The following is a 22443-nucleotide window of genomic DNA, read 5'->3' as shown; positions in this document are numbered from 1 at the left end:
ACAAAGAATAATAATTTCTGAGCAGAGTTTCTGCACCATCCACACAGCTGCTTTCATGTTGGTCTTCACTGCTTTTATGTATCCTTGGAAGTTGCCTAAAATCAGTATTGGATTAGTTTGCATATGCAAAGAGGCTTGTACCTGTTTCAGGACTCTTCTACAGAATTCATGAGCCATGCAACCTCTAACTAATTTTTCCAGTTCTGCAACGGTCCTTAAAGGACCTGTATATTTTATTTAATGGAAAGGACCAAAAACTGCACCAGTGCTATAAACTGTGGCTTAACGATTGGCTTGTACAATCCTTTTATGCCCTGATTTACTTTATGCCTTATTTGTAAAACCAAACATGCTGTTTATCTTATTTAACATTTGAAACAGTCCCTTTTTATTGGGTTAAGAATACATCCTTTATATTTGAACATTTTCTGCTCTATTGCTATCTTTTGTACCCAGCTAAATTGGGATTGATCCTTTAATTGAACTTTGCGTTTTTTTCCCAGTCCAGAATTCTTATCTATGACCTGGTGGCTTTTTCTGTCTTTATATGAAACCACTGATTTAGGGGCCATTACTTCCCAATTGTTCTCCTATTCCTTGCCTCGCATGGTTTTCCATAACTAAATCAAGCAACGTATCTTTAGAGTTGGACTAGACACATTTCTGAAGCAGTCTTGGATGCACTCTCAATTTCTGATTTCCTACTAAAATAAAAACAAGATACTGCGGATGCTGGAAATCTGAAACAAAAAACAGAAAATGCTGGAAAAACTCAGGTCTAACAGCATCCGTGGAGAGAAAAGCAGAGTTAATGGTTAGAGTCTGCATGGCTCTGAAGATTTGTATAGACTCGAAACACTAACTTTTTTTCTCCACAGATGCTGTTAGATCTGCTGAGCTTTTCCAGCATTTTCTATTTTTGTTTCCGATTTCTTACATTACCTATTACCTATACTTGTTGGTGTGCAAGACCATGTTGATTGGAGATATGTAATTCACGTGATTTTTAGCCCATAAGTGTGAAAACACAAGTTGAAGACTAGGAGAAACCAATTTAAATTGGCAGACCAGTTGCAGTGCCTGTTAAATGAAATAGCCCACATACCTTTAATATATCACATACTTAATCAATATTTTCCTTTCCCAATTACATTACATTTAATGTTTAATTCTCATTGATCTGTATTCCTCCATGCCATAACATCTTTACGTAATCATTAATATACTTTCCACTGTATCAGTACATTCTATTGATCCTCAAGCCTATAAACAATAATATCACAGAATGAGGCCTTTTGGCCTGTCTTGCCTGTGCTGGCTCTCTAGGGCCAGTTTACCTAATGCTCACCCACATTCTTCGTTTTCAGAATCAATTCAATTCCCTCTTGAATGCCTTGATTGAACCAGCCTCCACTGCACACTCGGGTAGTGTATTCCAGATACTAAGCACTTGCTGTGTGGAAAGTTTTTCTTCATTTAACCTGCTTTCTTTTGCCAGTCACCTTAAATCTGTGCCACCTTTTCCTCCATCCTTCCACCAATGTGAACGTTCTTCCCCTATCTACTCTATCCGATACCTCATGATTTTGAATTCCTTGGTCAAATCTCTTCTCCAAGGAAACAATTTCCATTTGCTCCAATATATGTAACTGAAGTTCCTCAACCCTGAAACCATTCTCTTGAATCGTTTCTATATTCTCTCTAATGCCTTCACGTTATTCATAAAGTGTGGTGCCCAGAACTGGACACAGTTCTCCACTTGAGGCCAAATCAGTGTTCTATACAAGTTTAACATAACTTCCTTGCTTTTATACTCTGTCCCTATTAATAATGTCGAGGATGATGTATACTTTATCAGCCACTCACTCAACCTGTCCTATCACCAATGATTTATGCACATATGGACCCAGGTCCTGCACTCCCTTTGGAATTGTACATTGTTTTATATTGTGTCTCCACATTCTTCTTACCAAAATGAATCATTTCACACTTCTCTGCATTGAATTTCATCTTCCACTTGTCCACCCATTCCAACAACCTGGTTATCCCCATTTGAAGTTCTACACTAACCTCCTCACAGTTCATAAAGCTTCAAAGTTTAAATCATCTGCAAATATTCAAATTGTACACCAAGGTCTAGGTTGTTAAAAGTATCAGGAAGAGCAAGGATCCCAACACCGACATCTGGGGAACTCCAGTACAAATCACATTCTAGTCTGAAAAACATCCATTGACTAGTACTCTTTGTTTCCTGTCACTCAATTTTGTATCCATGTTGCTAGTGCCCCTTTTAATCTGAAGCTAAAACTGCCCACAGGTGTTTTGTGTGGCATTTTATCAAATGCCTTCTGGAAGTTTATGTACACCACATCAACAGCATTACCCTCATCAACCTTCTATGTTGCCTCATTTAAAAATTCCAAGTTAGTTAAACACATACACGCTGGCTTCCCTTATTTGACCCACATTTGCTGAGTGATAATTTTGTCCTAAATTATTGTTTCTGGACGCTTCCCTCACCACTGAGGTTAAACTGACTGGCTTGTAGCTGCTGGGCTTATCTTTACACCCTTTTTTGAACAAAGGTTTAACGTGCGATTCTCCAGTATTCTGGCACCACCCCTAAGTCTAAAAGACTGGAAAATTATGGCCAGTGCCTTTCCAGTTTCCACTGTCACTCCACTCGGTATCCTTGGATGCATCCTAACCAGTCCTGGTGCTTTATCAACTTTTAAGTATACAGACAGTCGATCCAATACCACTACCGTATCAATTTTAAACCCTTCGAGAGTCTGAATTACCTCTTTCACATGAGTGCACAGCGCCTTGTTCCTTGGTAAAGACAGATACAAAGTATTCATTTAATACCCCAGTCATGCCGCTTGTCTCCCTTTTTGGTCCCTAATCAGTCCCTTTACCACCCTTTTATTATTTTGCCTATAAAAGATATTTGGATTCCCTTTTTAATATTAGCTGCTTGTAACTTTCCATACTTTGATTCTCATGTTTTTTTCACTTCCACTCAACCTATATTCACCCTGACTCTTGCACCTGACATCTGTCATAATCACTCTTTTTCATCATCTTAATCTCCGTCTCTTTTTCATCATCTTAATCTCCGTCTCTTTTGTCATCCAGGGTATGCTGGATTTGTTTGCCCTACCTTTCCACTTAGTGCATACATTTTGTCTGTGCCTGAACACACACTTCTCTAAAGGCAGCTCATTGTTCAGGTACCATTTTGCTTGCCAGCCTTCAGATCTGGCCCAGATCAATTGGAAACACTCTCACCCCATTGTAGTTGGCATTCCACCAGTTAATTATTCTTGCTGTGGATTATTCCTTGTTCTTTTCCACAGCCATGCTAAACCTTATGACATAATGATCATTGTCCCCTAAATGCTTCCCTACTGACACTTGGCCCATCTCATTGACAAGAATCAGGTCTACTGGTACCTCCTTTCTCATTGGACTGGCAACATATTCCTGCAGAAAATTTTCCTGAACCCAAAGAACTCTTAACTCACCCCTCCCCCCACCAACCTTTTACACCACTACTGTCCCAGTCCACATTCGGATGATTAATGCCTCCCATTTCACAACTCTATAGTTCTTGCACCTCTCTGCAATTTTCTTGTTCCTCTACATCTTTCCCACGGGTTTGTGGCCTATAGTTTACACAGAATAATGTGATTGCACTTTTTTTTTGCTGCTTAGCTCTAACCCAGTAGACTGCCCTTGACCCCTCCGGGGTCCTCCTTTTCCAGCACTGCACTGTTCTTATTCAGTACTGCCATCCCTCCTTTCCTGAACACCCTGTATCCAGAAATATTTAATACCCAGGCCTGCCCTCCTTGGTGCCAGGTCTCTTTATAGCCACACCATATTTCTGCACCTGTAACTTGCCAATCTTGTTTCCTCCACTCCATGTATTTATATACACACTGTACGTTTCAATATCTATTTAATATTTTTCCAATTTCTTTAAAAATTACTTAGGAAACCTGTATCTGCTATTTAATGGTTTATTCTATATGTTTTGTAGTATTGCAATTGATTAATCCCTAACCATTGATCAAATCTGGCATCTGATTACTGCTTGATGATCTTGAGATTTACTTTCTGCCCGTAGCTGATTTAAAACAAATAAACCTGACTTCCCTTGCCACTAAAATCACATGCCTAATCGATGGTCAAAACTGTGCATGTGCAAAGATGCCTTCAAGTCAGCGTCAGATGCAGTGAACAAGAAACTTGGCACTTTTACACAGCTGTTTCTTCACCCTTGCTAATAAGAGCCATATTTTGTTGTCTACTCAGTTTTTCAGAGGATATTTTCCTACTAGTCAAGTAAAGACAAGGGGAACAGATCAGCTCACTAAATATCACATATGTAAAATGATTGCACAGCCAGAAGAATATTGGAATGATAGACTGGCAACCAGGGCGTGTGAGAGGCTTTTAGCAGCAGATATGAATTTGGGCAGAGACAGATGAGGTTAAGAAATGGACATTAGTTATGGAGGACACAGGCTCAGTTTCAGCTATAAAACAGTATGCAAAGGGTTCTGATCCTGTCAGAGATGGTGCCTGGGAGGATGGGGGAGAGTTGAAGGATGGTAGCTTAGTGATGTCTAGCTGGGGGAAATTATAACTCATCCAAGTGTTGGCTAAGTAGTTTGACAATTTGCATTTGTATAGTGCTTTTAACTTAAGAGTTGGGAGGGTTTAGAGTGGATGTTGGTGCTTAGGCCCTTGGAAACTAAAAGCAGATGCCCGGTTAAGGAGTGATTAAAATAGGGGATGCACACTGAGGCCAGAGTTAGGTTGTAGGACAAGAAGCTACTGAAAGAGGAAGGGATAGAAATGACCATTAAGGGATAAGAATTTTTAAAATTGGAGGCATTGCTGGACCAGAAGCCAGTGAGTACTGGCCTGGAAAGTGACTGAATTGCTGTGATGTGGCTAGAGTTTTTGGAAGATGAGGGGCTGGCCAGGAGGACATCAGAACAGTCAAGTCAAGTAAAAGGCATGGATGAAGTTCAGATGAGTTGTGTAGCCATGTTAGAAGTGAAAGTAGGTAATCTTTCGTGATAGTATGGATGGTGGTCAAAAGCTCATCTTGGTCAAAGACAATAACTTTGTGAATGGTCTAGTTTAGTCTCAGACAGTTGCTACCAAGAGGATTTGTATCAATAGCTAGGGAATGAAATGTGACAGGGACCAAAAACAATGACTTTCATCTTCTAAACATTTGCCTGGAGGATTTTTTTTCCCCTCATCCAGTACTGGATGTCAAACAAGAACAAATAAGAGAATGGAGAGAGAGAAGTGGTTATGGTGAGATACAGCTGTGTGTCATGTGTGGAACTGGTCATATTTTCAGATGTTGCCAAGAGGTAGCATGTAACAAGTAGTAAGAGGGGGCCAAGGCTGGATCGGTGGGGGACTCCAGAGGCAACTAGTGTAAAAGTTACCCTTTGGTTATGTCCGAATAGATAAGAATGGAACAAGATGAGTGCTGTCCCACCCTGTTGGAAGATGGTGTGACCAACTTGGTCAAAGGCTGCAGCCAGGGATAGTTTACTGTGTTTAATCTCAAATTCATGAATAGCATCCTATTTTCAGTACATGGATAGTTGAGGATAAATAGTAAAACTGTCTGTCATCAGCATATGTGGAAATGACCTTGTCTAGGGATGATATCAGCCAGGAGAGATGTAAAAGAAAAGGAAGACCACAGATCTTGGTGATGGTGGGAGGATAAAACACTGCTGGAGATTTGTTGCAAGATGGGATGGGAAACCTTTGAAGGCTGCAAAGGAGGGATAATGCATCCAAGTCAATGTAGTTGGGGATGGAATCCAGCAGATTAGAATAGATATGTTTAGGGAATGGAGGGGAAAGGGAAATGTTTAGTAGTTTAGGATTGGCCTCAAGTGTGCTGATAATTTTGAAAAGAGTGGAAGAGAACAGGATAGTACTTTCAAAAAAAAGTTATAGGTCCAATTCAGTTAATTGACATGTATTATATAGAGGGCAAGAATGCAGATGCAGAAGTGATCTATCCTCAGTATCTTTTTATTTAAAATAAACAGCAGCTTTAAGTACAAACAATTTCATAAATCAATACTTTGTGACCTTACTGTTCATTTTTCCGAGGGCCACCCTCCTTAGCAGCATTCAGGATTACTTGGAAAGTACCCCTTATTTGGTTGGAGTTCTTGGCAAAGTCCACCAGTTTAAAAAGGTCAGTATTAAAAACAAAGTTAAAGAGCTCTAACATCCAGAATTAAGTGACACTGGCAATATAAGAATGCAATTACAGCCATCTTCTGCATTCAAGGTTAGGTCATGTGACTCAAATCCAACTTGTCTGAATTTGAGAATATGCCTTTAGGTGTGAAAAATTCACCCATGATCACATCAAGTTTCAGGGTTGCAGATGCTGTTCATGAGGACCCACACCAGAGTTGTGTTTTTTACTGCTTTGTGGTGGAGTTAAAATTCCAGAAGGTACAGGTGAACATCTACTCTGTTCCAAAAGTTGTGCTTGCTTCGTGTGAGCTTTATCCTGATTAAAGGAAGTGAAATGAAACAAAACATTAGTCCATTCACATAACTAAAGTAAGTGAGCAATGAATTCAAACTTCAAGTATTTCCTGTTGATGAGAGTTTGATTGAACTTGGAGATTCACAAAGAAATATTAACCAGGAGAATGACTTAAGTCTGTAATGACATAGCACTACTAGTCATGTTTTTCAGGCAACTTACAATGTACTTACATTTGTTATCTTTCATAACTATGATGGCCCAAAGCACTTTCCAACCAATTAAGCAGTCACCATTGGAGGAACAAAGGCCAATTTGCACAAGCAAGGTCTCAAACAGCAATTGCCGATCTTTGGCCAGGACACAAGAATCCCCTGCTCTTCACAGGGACATGCGATCTTACGGTTACTGGTCTCAGTAGCTTGTCACCTCTGATGGTGCAGCACTCAGTACTGCAAAAGGTGTCAGTCTGGAGTAGGACTTGAACCTGCATCCTTCTGACTCAGACATGCATATGCCACCACTGAGCCAAAATTAGGGCCAGGATTCCTTGAATGGCCCAGCTACAACTGAACTTTTTGATTGAGAAGAACCAATCTGAGATAGAAATGATATAAGGTGGCAGGAGAGCAAGTCACTACTCTTTCCCACCTTCTAGGGACTTTGAAAAGAATATAAATAGATTGACAGTGAGAAGAGGAGATACCATCTTTAGCTTGTGCATGGGAGAACAGGAATCAAAAAGGAATTGGAGATACCTACTAAAGGCAATGGGTTACAGTAACAAGTCTAATACTAGTTTTAAAAGTTTAAATATTACATCCAAAAATCCAGCTTAAATGGTTACAAAATAACTCAACATCTCATTGATAGCCAATCAAATGGTGTATGTGTATGGTCCCGTATCCACAGAAAATGAACCTTACCAGTAATGATAAGCTGTTAGAGTGTGTCTGTATATTGTGTAAATCCTCTGGACAGACACCTTTCAAATTCTTGAGTTTTATACCTCCCGCTTCTCTCAAGGCCATAGCAAATGGAACCATCCATTTCACACATCCTTCTATTTCACTCCATTCAAATCCTAAGCATTAAACAAGTTTGTTAATTGCCGTAATTATATCGTGTTACTAAATTTGCATTTGATTTAAACATCACTCTACCTGAGACTTTGTGAACTAATTCACAAGAAGAAAAGTGATACAAAGCTGAAGCTGCTGTAACTCCATATGTGAACTCCAAACACTTGAGATCCAAGATACAGAGATCCAATAGCTGTAGATAGGAAGAGTTACCATTATAGAATTAGCTTATAATAGAATAGGTTGGTTGTTGTATAGAGTATCAAATATATAGCCCACAGAACAGTGTAATCTAGCTGTGCTGTTGTGATCCTAGCTGATGCTAACACTGAACAAGTCAGATCCCACAGTGAAACCTGGCTTGGTAGATCCCAATTTTTTTTCCAAGAAACCATGACACATTCACAAGAGTCTGCCAGTATACTGTTAGCAAAGAATAAAATGTTTATTAAACAAAAATGAACTATGTTACACTAGACAAAAAAGGCTGGAAAAAAATTTAAATACAGATACCAGAAAATTATTCAAACTCACTATTCCTTTTCTCCCAGCAATCCTTACAGACAAAACCCCAGTGAAGATTTACCACTTTCTCAACACCACAGTTTCTTGCTTGAGTTAGCTCAAACAGTTTTCTTCTGGTGCATGCTGAGCATTCACTAGCTTCTTTCCTTCAGCTAGTAACTCTCAGACACCCAAAAAACCACAATCTAAACTCACTATTCAACATCAGAGAAAACACACAAGTTTCCTAAACTCAGTTCCCCAGCAGGCTTGCAGGATTTCTTAGAGATTAGACCTTCTACTTGCACTCTGGTATACACACACTAACTGAGTGTTCTGTGTTTCACTGTCTCTGGACCCCTGTGTGCTAGGCTGCAGTACAGGTTTTCTACTTTAAAAAAAGCCTAACTAAACTAACCCCTTGGTAACCCATGCCTTCACTTGAAGGGTTGTGAAACCTCACTAACAATGCATGTGTACAAACGGGGCCCCAGATTTTCCAGCACCCAGCTCTCAAAAACCTCTAAATGAAACAAAAACCAGGTGTCACCTTTCTTAACACCAAATACAAATTGCACTTAAAGCTATACATTGATCCTATTCCTGTGCTTAGGTTTGCTGAAGTTGGTAGAAGGGAGTTAGATTGGGCTGGATAATGAAAGACTAGGCAAAAAGAAATTAGGATGGAATTGTGGGCAGAGCCCAGCATTTCTTACAGAGCCAAGGCTTTTGGCCTGCAATAGTGTGGTGGAACTGAAGGGATGCAATCCCTTCCTATTTAAAGCCTTGGCTCAGTGCATTACTTTAAAAAATTCACTAATGACTAGGCATTTTTCTTTTCTTCCAATACTGGTGCACATCACACAATTTCTTGACTAACCTTTTCCACCATTGGTTTTCAACAATATACTACAGAAGAACAGAAAGGCTCCTTATTTCTCCAATTGAAAAAATGCCTAACTTTAATGCTGCACTGTTTAAACCAGAGTCAGAGAATGTACAAGTTGAAAATTTTGTGCAGAGGTGGAAAGAGGTGTTGCTTTTGCATTCAGTACTTTGTGTTCATGTAAACTTGAGGCAATACGTATATAAAAATTTTGTCCAGTGTTTTGTTGCAATTTACTATGTAGAAGAAAGAATTAGATACAAATAATCCAGAGTAAGGTATGATGCAGCAAGTTGTGTATCTGTACAGCAGTAGTTAGTTAGTGGACAGGAGACTGCCTCAAGCAAACAACTACAGTAGATCTGATAGGTCATCAACCCGAAACGTTAACACTTTCCACAGATGCCTGACCTCCTGAATATTTTCAGATTTTTTGTTCCTATCTACAGTAGATACGTTTTGAATTTCTGGCTCAGCCATTGAGCTGGAATGCAAGTTAAGGAGATATTCTGACACAAAGGAAAGGGAACTAGTCTAGAACAGAAACTTTGATCACATCAAGAGAATGCGGGTTTTGAACAGATGGTGTGATGGAGTGTGCAGAGTGGGAGGGGGAAGAGAGCACAAGCACAAAGATCTTCTAAAAGATCCTATGCAACAGGCATAATATCCTTCAGGACAACAAGCACAGACTGTTTGCTGTTAGGGAGGGAGTTCCAGGATTTTGACCCAGCGACAGTAAAGGAATTGTGATATATTGCCAACTCAGGATGGTGAGTGGCTTGGAGGAGAACTTCCAGGTGGTGGTGTTCCCATCTATCTACTGCCCTTGTCCTTCTAGGTGGTAGTGGTCTTGTTATTGGAAGATGCTGTCGAAGGAGCCTTAGTGAATTCCTGCAGTGCATCATGTAGATGGTACCCGCTACTGTGCGTTGGCGGTGGAGGGAGTGAATGTTTGTGGATGTGGTGCCAATCAAGTGGGCTGATTTGTCCTGAACGGTGTCAAACTTAAGTGTCTTGGGAGTTGCACTCATCCAGGCAAGTGGGGAGTATTCCATCACACTCCTGACTTGTGCCTTGTAGATGGTGGACAGGCTTTCGGAGTCAGTAGGTGAGTTACTTGTCGCAGGATTCATAGCCTCCGACCTGCTTTTGTAGCCACAGTATTTATATGGTGAGTCCAGTTCAGTTTTTGGTCAATGGTAACCCCCAGGATGTTGATGGTGGGGATTCAGTTATGGTAATGCCATTGAACGTCAAGGGGTGATGGTTGGATTCTTTCTTATTGGAGTTGGTCATTATCTGGCACTTATGTGGTGCGAATGTTTCTTGCCACTTATCAACCCAAGCCTGGATATTGTCCAGGTCTTGCTGCTTCAGTATCTGAGGACTTACAAATGGTAAACATTGTGCAATCAGCGAATGTCCCCACTTTTGACCTTACGATGGAAGGAACGTAATTGATGAAGCAATAGTCCAGCGATTATAACCCTTGAAGGTCTAGTGAAGAGGCTGGAAGGCCCAGTAGAGGCTGGAAGAGAAGGAGGAAGAGGGAAAGTGTAATCTGGTAGTTGTAAGGGAATTCAATAATTAAGGAACGAATAGTATCCTTTGCAAGCAAGATTAAGATTCCCATGTGTATGTTGCCTATCTGGTGCCAGGGAAATAGATACTTTGAACCAGCTTATAAAGGATATTGAGAAGGGGAAAGAGACTGTCATAGTGGGAAGAGCAGATAAGAGGTCTTGCTTAGAGTGTACCAGGAACTAGGAGTGAAATTAAATAGACCTTCAAGGGTTATATACTCTGGATTTTTGCCAATTTGTATTTGGCATAGGAATACACAGTTTAGGGAGGTGAAGATAGGGGATGGTATTTCATGGGATACTGGTACCAGTAATGGCAGGGGCTGGGACAAGGGTTATAGCGGAAAGAATAGGACTTTAAATTAGTAAATGGGGGTTGGACGAAGGAGGAGATGACTCAGGTGGAAAAGAGGTAGTACATTCTCATCCCTTGAGCAAGAGTGACAAGTTGCACTTTTAGGCACTATTGGTAAAAGAAAAACTAAAGATATTTTTAAAAATTAAGCAGGAGAAAAATGTCTCTAAAGGATTGGAGCAGAAGAACAGGTTATGATGTGTGACCCAAATAAGCATTTTATACTCCATGTGATTATATAAAAGAACAAATTGAACTGTCAGTGCAAATATGACTTGGCGGGGATGACATGGCAGCCATTACAGAGACTTGGCTGCAAGACAGCCTGGGCACACCAGGTCATAATGGTCAACAGGGAAATATACAAAATGGGGAGGTGAAGTCTTAATGCTGAAATCGCTTCAAATGAAGAGAGGATACAACAAGTTGTAAGCATAGACTGGAGGCTTTATGGGTAAAATTTAAAAAATTGAACAAGGATTTAAGACTTATAGGAGTTGTGAATCAGCCCTGCTAGTAGCTGTGAAGGGATAGAATCTATAAAGATTACACAAACGAGTAGCAGAGGTAAATTTCATAGATTGGGATGAGATTAGAATGTCAAAAGGGTAGTGTGTATGAACCTGGAATATAGTTTTCTGCAGCAATATGTCCTAGAGCCAACAAGAAGGCACACCTTATTACATTTAGTAATGAGCCTAACTGCGCGTGAACATTTTGCAATAGTGTTTGATAGGGAAAAATGTGAAACTGCCTAAATCTTAGCTATGTGATGAGACAGATGTCTTGTTTACTGTGGATATTCTATGAAGGGTAAAAAAGACAAGATCTGTGGAAGGTAGTCAAAAAATTCAATGTGATACAGAACCAGTGTATACCTGCAAGGGCTCTACATGTCAAAACAGTCACAACTAAAAGGCAAGAGAAAATAATTAGGGGGGGAAAAAAAGCACAGGTCATGGCAAATGGAAGAGAAATAGGGCAAAAAGGGTAACAGTGAAAAGTATGAAAGGAAATGTGCAAGGGGATATTAAAATGAACACTTTACAATTAGGAAAGAGTGGTGAGGAACAATGAGTCCCTTTAGTCTGAAGATAAAGGAAGTGAAGGAGGAAGAGGTCAGCATGGACATCAAGGAAAAGAACCAAATCAGGGACAGGACTCACCAAAATTAAATGTAACCAAGTAACGGCACTAAACAGTCACACATCTCCAGGACCAGATGGTTTCTATCCAGAGTTTTAGAAGTGGTGAGAGTATTGCAGATGCCTTGACTATAACCTTCCGAATTTTATGATCAGAGAACTGCATGTCATTCCGTTATTTAAGAAAAGTGACAGAGGAAAACCAGTTAACTTAATGTTGTCAAGGAAATTCAGAGTCTATGATTAAGGATAGTGACTGAATATTTTGAAAACTCAGTTAATCAGAGAGCCAGCATGATTTGTAGAGGTCAGGTCATGTCTGATGACCTGATTAGTCATCTCTTCAAAAAAAAAACTGAAAGCAGTGGACAGGGGAATTTATGTAGATTTCCAGAAGGCATTTGATAAAGTTCCTCAGCCTGTTAGATCAAGTTAAAGCTAAAAAGAACTGCAGGAAAACTGTTGACCTAGTGTGGAAATTGCTCAAGTGGCAACAGTAGGGATAATGGACAGGTACTCTAATTGGCAGGATGCAGCTAGTGGTGTCCTGCAAGGTTTATGTTGGTGAACTACTCATCATTTGTAATGCGATAGGAAGCTAGATATCCAGGTTTGCTGCTGGCATTGTAAACAGTGCAGATGGAAGCATTGGCAGAGATGGAAGAGATATTGGCAGATTTAGTGAATGGGCAAAACTGATTTCAATGCAGCGAGTGGGGGGTCATCCACTTTGGACCTAAAAAAGAAATAGAACAGGGAATTTTCAAAGTGGTAAAAAGCGAGAAACCGTGGCAGTAAAAAAGAAATTTGGGAGTTCTGGCCAAAAATCACCATGAAGGTTAATGGAATGCTGGCCTTTATATCTAGAACACAAATAAGTAGAAGTTATGCTACAACTGTACAAAGCCTTAATTAGATCACAGCTGGAGTATTCAATTCTGGGCACACCTTAGGAAGATTAGATTGGCCTTGGAGGGAGGGAGCGCAGCATAAATTTACCAAAATAACTGGATTTCAAGGTTTAAATGACAAGGAAAATTACAAACCAAGGTTTTATTCCATGTAATTTAATAACAAACTTCAATCAAATTAATCCTTAACCTAAGGGGAACAGACAGGGTTGATAGAAACTATTCCCACTGGTTCGGGTGGATAAGTCTAGGGGGCATTGTCTAAAGTGATATTTGGAAACCCTTCCAGAGTGATAGAAGTTTTTGAACTCATCTGCAAATAGCAATTGATGCTAGATTGATAAATTTATCAAAAATGTATTAAGGTATATGGGGCTAGGTCACACATCAGCCATGGTCTCTCTGAATGGTGGAAGAGGCTCAAGGGGCTAAATGGCACACTCCTGTCCCATGTTTGAGAGCACAAGAATCAGAATTTATTGTAATTACATGCTACTTCACAAGCTCATGAAGAAAAAAGTTAATTTGTACTGTAATCTTAGACTTGTTGCTGAGCAACACCAGGAGCCAAAACCAAATGGAGAAACATACATTTTGTCAACTGTAGCCAAATCAAAATGCAATAAAATGTCAAATTATTTACCTCCATTACTTGAACAAACATTTCTTGAGGGTACTGTGGTATCAATATTTCATAGATTTCCTGCAAATATGCAACTTGCATGTAGATATTAAGCCAAGACACAATGGTTATTGGGCACAAACTCCACTTCAGAGCCTAGAACAATATGAATACAAAAGATCAATCATCTGCCAATTGAGCCCAATTAATCTACAAGGTCTGCAAAATATTTTTAGTACATAACATAAGAACTAGGAGTAGGCAATTCAGCCCCTCGAGCCTGCCCCGCGATTCAATACGATCATGGCTGATCTCATTTCGGCCTCAACTCCCACCCTCTCCCCATAAACTTTCAAGCCATTACTAATTAAAAATCTGTCTGTCTATCTCTTCAAATTTATTCAGTGTCCCGGCTTCCACTGCACTCTGAGGTAGTGAATTCTACAGATTCACGACCCTTTGAGAAAAGTAATTCCTCCTTATCTCTGATTTAAATCTACCACCCCTTAGCCTAAAACTATGGCCTCTCGTTCTAGAATGCCCCACAAGGGGAAACATCTGCTCCACATCTACTTTGTCTATCCCCTTTAGTATCTTATATACCTCAATTAGATCTCCTCTCATCCTTCTAAACTCTAGCAAGAATAGGCTTAAACTGCTCTCTCCTCATAAGACAAGCCCCGCATCTCTGGAATCAATCTGGTGAACACTCCTCTGAACCGCCTCCAATGCAATCAGTACCAATCAGATGAAGTCACACAATCTGCTTTCCATTCGAGACTATTGAATAGAAGCTTCTTTCTGTTTATCAACCCATCCTATACATTATAATTCAACCCTATGAAGAATTAAGACTAAAAACAGGGAGAACTTTAACATGGCCAATTATGAAGTACCTTCAGGACAACAAGTTCCATGTTGAGGATTTCTTCTTCTGTGCAAGCTCCATCAGTAACATAGGCAAACTGGTGCAGCTTTGGCGGGTAAATTTCCTGCAAAAAGCTATTATTAATTGCACTGTAATTGCATGGGAAATATAATTCATGAGTCTAGAGTACAATTGTCCCCTTACCTCTAGCTTCGCAGCAATAAATAAAGCCGAAATACCAATGAGCTGCAATCGTGTCTTCATGACATTTTGCTGCGTTGCCATAAACCTATCGAAGAAGTCCTGGGCTAAATAAAATGTTTCTCTGTGTAGCTTGTAGACTTCACAAACCTTTAGCAGGAAAATAGTCAATTTCAATTTAGATAAAATACTTTTTCCTAGCATTGCTACAGAACCAAATCAGACCTAATGTTTTCAAAGCTACAATAATACAATGTTTGACAGGTCTAATCTCAACTTGAGCACTCCACCACAAAAACCTGTTTTTTTTCTTAAGCAGCAGCCTGGCCAAATTGATCTATTTCACTACAACTGCAAGATAGATATTGGAACTTAGGCACTGCATTATAACAAACAGCATTAGACAATAAGGGATTTTCACCAGTTACATAAATCTACAGTTAGCAGAAGAGGCCAGTGTAATATGAAAGGGGATAAGAAGAACAATATCGCAACATTCACTACCTGTAGCTTTTTTGGAACATCCTACAAGTATTCCTGAGGTGCAGTCAGCCACTGTTGTAACGTAGGGAAATGTACATGAAGGTCTCACAGCAATGTTATTGGTGACCAGATAATCTGCTTTAGTGATGTTGATTGAGATATAAATATTGATTGTAAAACCCTTGCTCTTTGAACAGTGCCATGTATCTCATTCCCATCCAAGATGGTAGTACTGCACTGAAGTGTCAGCCCAGATTGCTATCATTGCATGAGTGCACAAAGTAGTTAAGAATAGGCTACTTCAGTTCCTATAGTTGTTCTTGGATTGCAAGCCGACTTGGACATCACTAAATCAAAATCCTAACCGGCACCATCACCTTAAGCAGTTCAGGCTGGTGGTCCAGCAACTTGAGAATCAACAAGAAATGTAACTTAGTTCATATCTCACAAAAAAGTTTTAATCACTTTTATCATTTGAATTGGAGTGCCTTTCAGGGGAACATATATTTCAAATATTGGTTTAATAAAAAAGCCAACTATGACCTGTACAGCAAAGGTTGAATAAGTGAATGAGTACTCTCAATAAAGTTCTTACCTCCATTAACCAGTCTAGAAGAATAGTCCTCATCTTGGGTTGCAAGAGTGGATGTTTTTGCAAAACATCTTTGTCTCTTAAGTACGCCTGTTCCTTCTTCAGAAGAATATTCCATACTTCATCACAATTTCCCCAGCTGTTTATATTTAAGAAAAAAAAATCACCACGTTGACCTCTATAAAGCTCCCTTTTCTTGCCATTTTGGTTAATGGCTGCTCAGACTGCATACTTGATATACATCCAAGGCATAAAGTATAGTGTGGGTAAATGCACTTACCAGAGTACTGGTAATGATGAAGCTCTAGTTGGAGTGACCAAGACATTTTTGAACCTGTACTCCACATAACTAGTAGAATTTGATGTAACCATGACATCTGGATTTTTGTGCAATGTTGAATTCAGTCTGTATGGACTTACACAGTTGGTTACAGTATTCCAGCAAGCCTGCAATTAAAGGCAAATTTGCAAACAAATGAGAAAAATAACTATTACAGTCATTTCACTTCTAGGACTAGGCTTGAATTCAGCTTAAATACTGGCACAGCCAGATCTGCCCCAGCTATAAAGTCTCAGTTAAATTGGTCAATCATAGAATGTTTACAGCACAGAGAGGCTCCACTTGTCCCTTTGTGGTCTAAGCTGGCTGAAAAAACGAGCCAATCAGCCTAATCCTATTTTCCAGCATTTGATCCGTAGCCCTACAGGTTGGGAGTTGCATTTCTGGACACCTTTTAAATGAGTTGAAGGTTTCTGCCTCTGTTACCCTTTCCGACAGCGAACTTCAGACCCCCATAACCCTCTGGGTGAAAACATTTTTCCACATCTTCCCTCTAATCTTTCTACCAATCACTTTAAATCCATGCCCCCTAGTCACTGACCTCTCTGCTCAAGTAAATAGGCCCTTCCCATCCACTATCCACAGCCCTCAATTTTGTACATCTCAATCAAATCTCCTCAGCCTCCTCTGTTCCAAAGAGGACAACCCCAGCCTATCCAAACTTTTCATTGCTGCAATTTTCCAGTCCTGACAACATCCACTATACCCTCTCAAATACAGTTAAATCCTTTCTGTAATGAGGTGACCAGAACTGCACACACTACTCAATGTTTTTATATAGTTCCAGCATAACTTCCCTGCTCTTATATTCAATGCCTCAGCTAATAAGTTAAAGGATTCCATTTGCCGCCTTAACCTCCTTATCAACCTGTCCTATCCAGGGAACTGAACATTCATTCCAAGGTCCCTCATTTCGTCTACACTTGTGTCTTCCCATTTATTGTGTAATCCTTTGCCTTGTATGACCTCCCCAAATGCATCACCTCATACTTTCCTGTCCACCTCAGCAGTCCATTGATATCTTCCTGCAGTCTGCAGCCATCCTCCTCTCTATCAAGTCTGTGTCATCTGCAAACTTCTTGAACAATCCCCCTACATTTATGTCTAAATCATTAATATAGACCCCAATATTTTTTTTTAAAAAAGGGGTACCCCCATTAAGGAGGAAGGTTCTTAATTGTTTGTCAGGCTTAACCCCAACCTCGTCAAAACTTAACTTTGTACTATCAAATACATTCAACACTTAAATCACATACATTTCCTCAATAGGAACATGTTGCACCTATAATCACAATCCAAAATAGCACTTCAAAAGATGATACTTCTTAAAAAGCCATGTATCATAGGCCACTCTCAGCCCATTAATTAGATGTAGCCAAGTTCCATTACACACCATTCAAGGGATTCTAGATCAGCTGCGGCAATGGGACTGAACATAAACAGGAGTAGACCATTCTGCCCTTGAGCCTGCTCTGCCATTCAGTAAGATCATGGCTGATCATCTTGTGTTCCGACATTCCCATCTAGCCCTGATTACCTTAGAGGTAGATTGATTCCCTTGCCGCACAAGAATCTGTCTTAAAAATAATGACCCCCGCCTCGACCACCTTCTCAGGCAGAGTCCCTAAGTCGCACAACCCTCAGAAAAGCTCTCACCTCAGTCCTAAAAGGGTGACCCTAATTTTAAAACAGTGCCCCCTAGTTCTGGACTCGCCCACAAGAGGAACATCTACCTTGTCAAGGCCATTCAGGATCTTGTATACTTCAATCAAATCATCCTCACTCTTCTAAACTCCAGTGGAAACAAGCCCAGTCTGTGCAACCTTTCCTCATAAAACAACCCACTCATTCCAGGTATCAATCTAGTAAACTTCTCTGAACCGTCTCCAATGCATTTACATCCTTCCTTAAATAAGGAGACCAAAACTGCACACACTATTCGAGGTGCGGTCTAACCAATGCCCTGTATAACTGAAACACAACATCCTTACTTTTATGTTTAATCCCTCTCATTCCATTAGCCTTCTTAATTACTTGTTGTACCTGCATACTAACTTTGTGATTCATGTACTAGAACACCTAGATCCCTCTGCACCTCAGAATTATGCAGCCGTTCTCCATTTAAATAACTGCTTTTTTTGTTCTTCCTGCCAAAGTGAACAACTTCACAACTCCATTTGCCAGATCTTTGCCCATTCTCAACCTATCTATATCTATCTGCAACTTTCTCAAGTGCCTTTCACAACATACTTTCTTACCTATCTTTGTGTCATCTGCAAATTTAGCTACGTCTTCACTTCCCTCATCTAAGTCATTGATGTAAATCGTAAAAAGTTGAGGCCCCAGTACAGACCCCTGTGGGACTCCACTTGTCACATCCTGCTAAGCAGAAAAAGATCCATTTATGCATATTCTCTGCTTTCTGCCAGCCAGCCAGTCAATCTTCTATCTATATTAATATGTTACCCCTACACCATGCACTTTTATTTTCCATAATCTTTGATGTGGCACCCTATCAAATGCTTTCTGGAAATCCAAGTACAGTACATCTATAGGCTCCCCTTTATCCACTGCGTATGTTAATCCTTCAAAAAACTCCAATAAATTGGTTAAACAGGATTTTCCTTTCTCAAAACTATGCTGACTCTTCCCAATTGCCTTGAGCTCTTCGAAGTGCCCAGCTATAACCTCCTTAATAATTGATTCTAATAACTTCACCAAGACAGAAGTCAAGCCAGCTGGCCTATAAATTTCTGTTTTCTGCCTCCCTCCCTTCTTGAATAGAGGGGTGATATTTGCTACTTTCCAATTTGATGGAAAGTTTCCTGAATCTAGCGAATTTTGGAAAATTAGCACCAGCACATCGACTACCTCATCTCTTTGAAGACCCTAGGATGTAGTCCATCGGGACCCGGAGACTTGCAAGCCTGCAGCTCCATCAATTTGCTCAGTACCATTTCCCTAGTGATTTCAATTTCACCAAGTTCCTTTCTCCTGATTTTCAGCTAATACAGGAATTTTTTTTATATCCTCTGTAGTGAACACAGAAGCAAAATGTTTATTTCTTCTGCCATTTCTTTTTATCTACTATTAACTCCCCACTGTCACTCTCTAGATAACCAATACTCACTTTACCTCCTCTTTTCCTTTTCAAATACCTGTAGAAACTCTTGCTATCCGTTTTTACATTTCTAGCTAGTTTCCTTTCATACTTTAATTTCTTTCTCCTGAGTAACCTTTTAGGCATTCTCTGCCATTCTTTATATTCTGTCCTGCCACTCATCTTTGCAGAGTTGTATGCTTTCCTTAACTTCTTTAGTTAACCACAGGTGCTGGGTCCTCTCCACAACAATATTTTCCCCCGAGTACTTTGTCCTACACTGTGGCTACTGTTATTGGGAGTAGTCTACAGGCCCCTAATGACTTTCCCCCCTACTATTCCTCATCTCTACCAAAATTAATTCTACATCCTGATCTCCTGAACCAAGGTCATCTCTAACTATTGCACCAATGACCTCTTTGATTAACAGTGCTACCCCTCCATCTTTACCTATTCTTCTTGAATGTCATGTACCCCTCAATATTAAGGACCCAATCTTTGTCATTCTGCAGCCATGCCTCCATAATTGCTATCAGATCATATTTACTTACTTCAGTGTGGGCTATCAATTCATTTACTTTGTTACGAATCCTACGTGCATTCAGATAGAGAGCGTTCAGTTTTGTCGTCTTATTACCTTTGTAAAATCTAGTCTTGATTATTGATGTATTTTTAGGCTTTTTCTCTGTCCCTTCCTGCCATTCTCTGACCCTCATTTTTCATTACTATTTTGCTCTCCTGTCTTGACTCTACGCTTTGAATTGCTACCTCTACCCAAGCTTGATCCCTTACCCCTCTTGTTTAAAACCAGTATAGCAGTTCTACTGCCAGCCATTAGGATAGTCTCAGTGACAGCGGCTTGAATCAGTGACACTCAGTTGCTTTGCTCTTAAGCTTTAGGGACCAGAACAGTCCCAAAGCTGATGCCTGAATGCTGGAAAAAGATCAAGGTTTAAGCTTTGATTTCGATTTCATGTTCAGAATGTGCTGACAGGATCAGATTTAGCTGTAATGTCTCTGCAGTCAAATAACAATTCTCAACTCTGGCACTTGGGTGAGCTACTTTTTATAGTATTGCAAACAATGTTTCAAGATCAACATTCCACAATCCTGAAGCTTTCTACCCAGGCTCATAATGTGAAGAATGATTACTTGAGGATGGCTGTAGTGTTGGAACCATGCTTCAGGGCCTTTGGTTAGGAGAGAAAATTAGGGAAGAGGGTCAGGGTGAAGAGAAAACTATGGTTAAAAAATATAGCAAAAATTCTGCAAAGTTACTGTATGTTTAACTAGATCTGAAGCTACATGAAATAAGATGGTTACTAATACAGGGAACTAACAGCAACCCAGTCACTGGTTAACTGTTCCGGTCACTTTAGCGACTTAGTTTTGGCATTATACCAGTGACAGTTCACTGGGTGAAGGTTTTATGGACTGAGCCGATTTGAAGAACAAGTTAAAATATTGCCAGATCCAAAATGCACAGAACAAGGTGAAGCAAAATTAAAACTTTCTGCCTTGCTTCCATTCACAAACATTCATTCCCTCCACCACTGAAGTACAATGGCAGCAGTATGCACCATCTACAAGATGCACTGCATGAACTCAAACCTCCTTAGACAGCATCTTCCAAACCCACGACTGCTACCATCTAGAAGGATATAGGCAGCAGATGCCTGAGAACACCACCACCTGGAAGTTCCCCTCCAAGTCACCCACCATCCTGACTTGAAAATATATCACCATTCCTTCACTGTCGCTGAGTCAAAATCCTGGAACTCCCTCCCCAATAGCACTGTGGGTGTACGTACACCACAAAGACTGCAGTAGTTCAAGATGGCAGCTCACCACCACCTTCAAGGGCAATTAGATATGAGCAATAAATGCTGACCTAGCCAGCAATGCCCACATCCCATGATTTTTTTAAAAAAGCCTTTATCTGGGGTGAACAAAATACAGCCCATTAGTCACATATGGTCTGTTAAGCTTTATCTACCTTTCCTACAAAATTCTGGTGAAAGTTCCATTAGCAATGCTATTTTAGACTGCTAGGTTTCTGGGTTTGTGAAAGAGTCTCCACTGCTACCTTAAGGTAATAAACCCCAAATTCACATGGATTTTTTTTGGAGCGAATGGAAAATAGAGGTTAGAAAAATATGTTTCCATGAACTTAATTACACAGGAGCAATGGTGATTTTTAGTACAGGTATATTGGACCCACGGGCTCCATGATAGGCAACTAAGTGCCCCACGAAGACCAAAAACAGTCTGGAGGATCAAGGTCCAGCTGGATTTAGGAATAAGTAAACCATGTTTTGCATTGAAATCCAGTTAATGGCAACATGTTGAACCCAAGTCACAACCAACACAAAAAGTTGGCTTTATAACACTGTTCTATACATACATAGTAAAAATCATGGTTAAATAACAATTAGAGGCCGTTTAATTACCTCTTTTTCGTATGGTTTCGCTGTCTGCACTTCTGTAACTTCATCCAAGTCTTGCAAACACTACGATCAAAAAATACGGATTACCCAAATTTAGAGATTTAGGAAATTTGCTAATGCACAACGCCACATTCATGTGCGGTTAAACTCACAATGGCAACGTTTGCTTTTCGCTTTCTGGAACGCAGCACAATCCCTTTGGTTTCTTCGGTCTTTGTCGGCTGGTCTATTATTTCACTAAAAAAAAAATAAAAGCTTAAAAGAAACACACATGATCATAATAGCGAAATACCTTGCTCAGATTGAGTCTCTGGGGATACCCCCAACGTGAATTATAACCAGCAACACACTACTTCAACTCAAGTTAAAATGTACCTTTTCCTGGGCATCTTCGTAGTTGGTTGTGTGGGTTAAAAGTCTCCTGTAATTCAGAAGGGACAGGGCTGCAGTAAGTTACTGTCGCTTCTCAAGGTTGCTGCTACTTACAGGTACTGCCCTCAGGTTTGGGCGCGGGATGGGGGAAGGCTGCTCCGGCCCAGTCACACCACTGGTGAAAGAGGGGAGAGCACTCAGTCCCAGCCCGGCCTAGGGGGCTAGGTGGTGGTGGCCGCTCCTCTCGGCGCACGGCCGAAGATGGCCGAAGCCGGGAGCCGCGCTGCCGCCCTCAGAGCCCACCCGCTGCCGGCTCTTCAACCGGGAGAGTGGGCACAGCCAGCTCGGGCTGGCAGATAGTCAGCTGGTGCTCGGCACCAGGTACCCCTCTCGGTG

The 22443-nt window shown here is 40.4% G+C and overlaps 1 protein-coding gene across 1 annotated transcript; it reads right to left on the bottom strand.

Annotated features, from left to right (window-relative positions):
• Positions 1-6075: 6075 nt before the first annotated feature.
• Positions 6076-22064, bottom strand: ccne1 (cyclin E1). The gene is made up of 11 exons (XM_041191686.1): positions 22051-22064; positions 21828-21912; positions 21679-21738; positions 16069-16235; positions 15792-15927; positions 14717-14863; positions 14541-14636; positions 13666-13800; positions 7717-7828; positions 7480-7637; positions 6076-6574 (listed from the first exon to the last, which is right to left on the bottom strand). Exons 1-11 carry the CDS (start codon positions 22062-22064, stop codon positions 6434-6436), a joined length of 1251 nt encoding a protein of 416 aa, XP_041047620.1. The 3' UTR covers positions 6076-6433.
• Positions 22065-22443: the final 379 nt, after the last annotated feature.

This window comes from Carcharodon carcharias, chromosome 7 (assembly GCF_017639515.1).
Source record: "Carcharodon carcharias isolate sCarCar2 chromosome 7, sCarCar2.pri, whole genome shotgun sequence".
NCBI lineage: Eukaryota > Metazoa > Chordata > Chondrichthyes > Lamniformes > Lamnidae > Carcharodon > Carcharodon carcharias.
The sequence above is the reverse complement of the archived record's forward strand: the minus strand, read 5'-3'. Positions and strand labels throughout refer to the sequence as shown.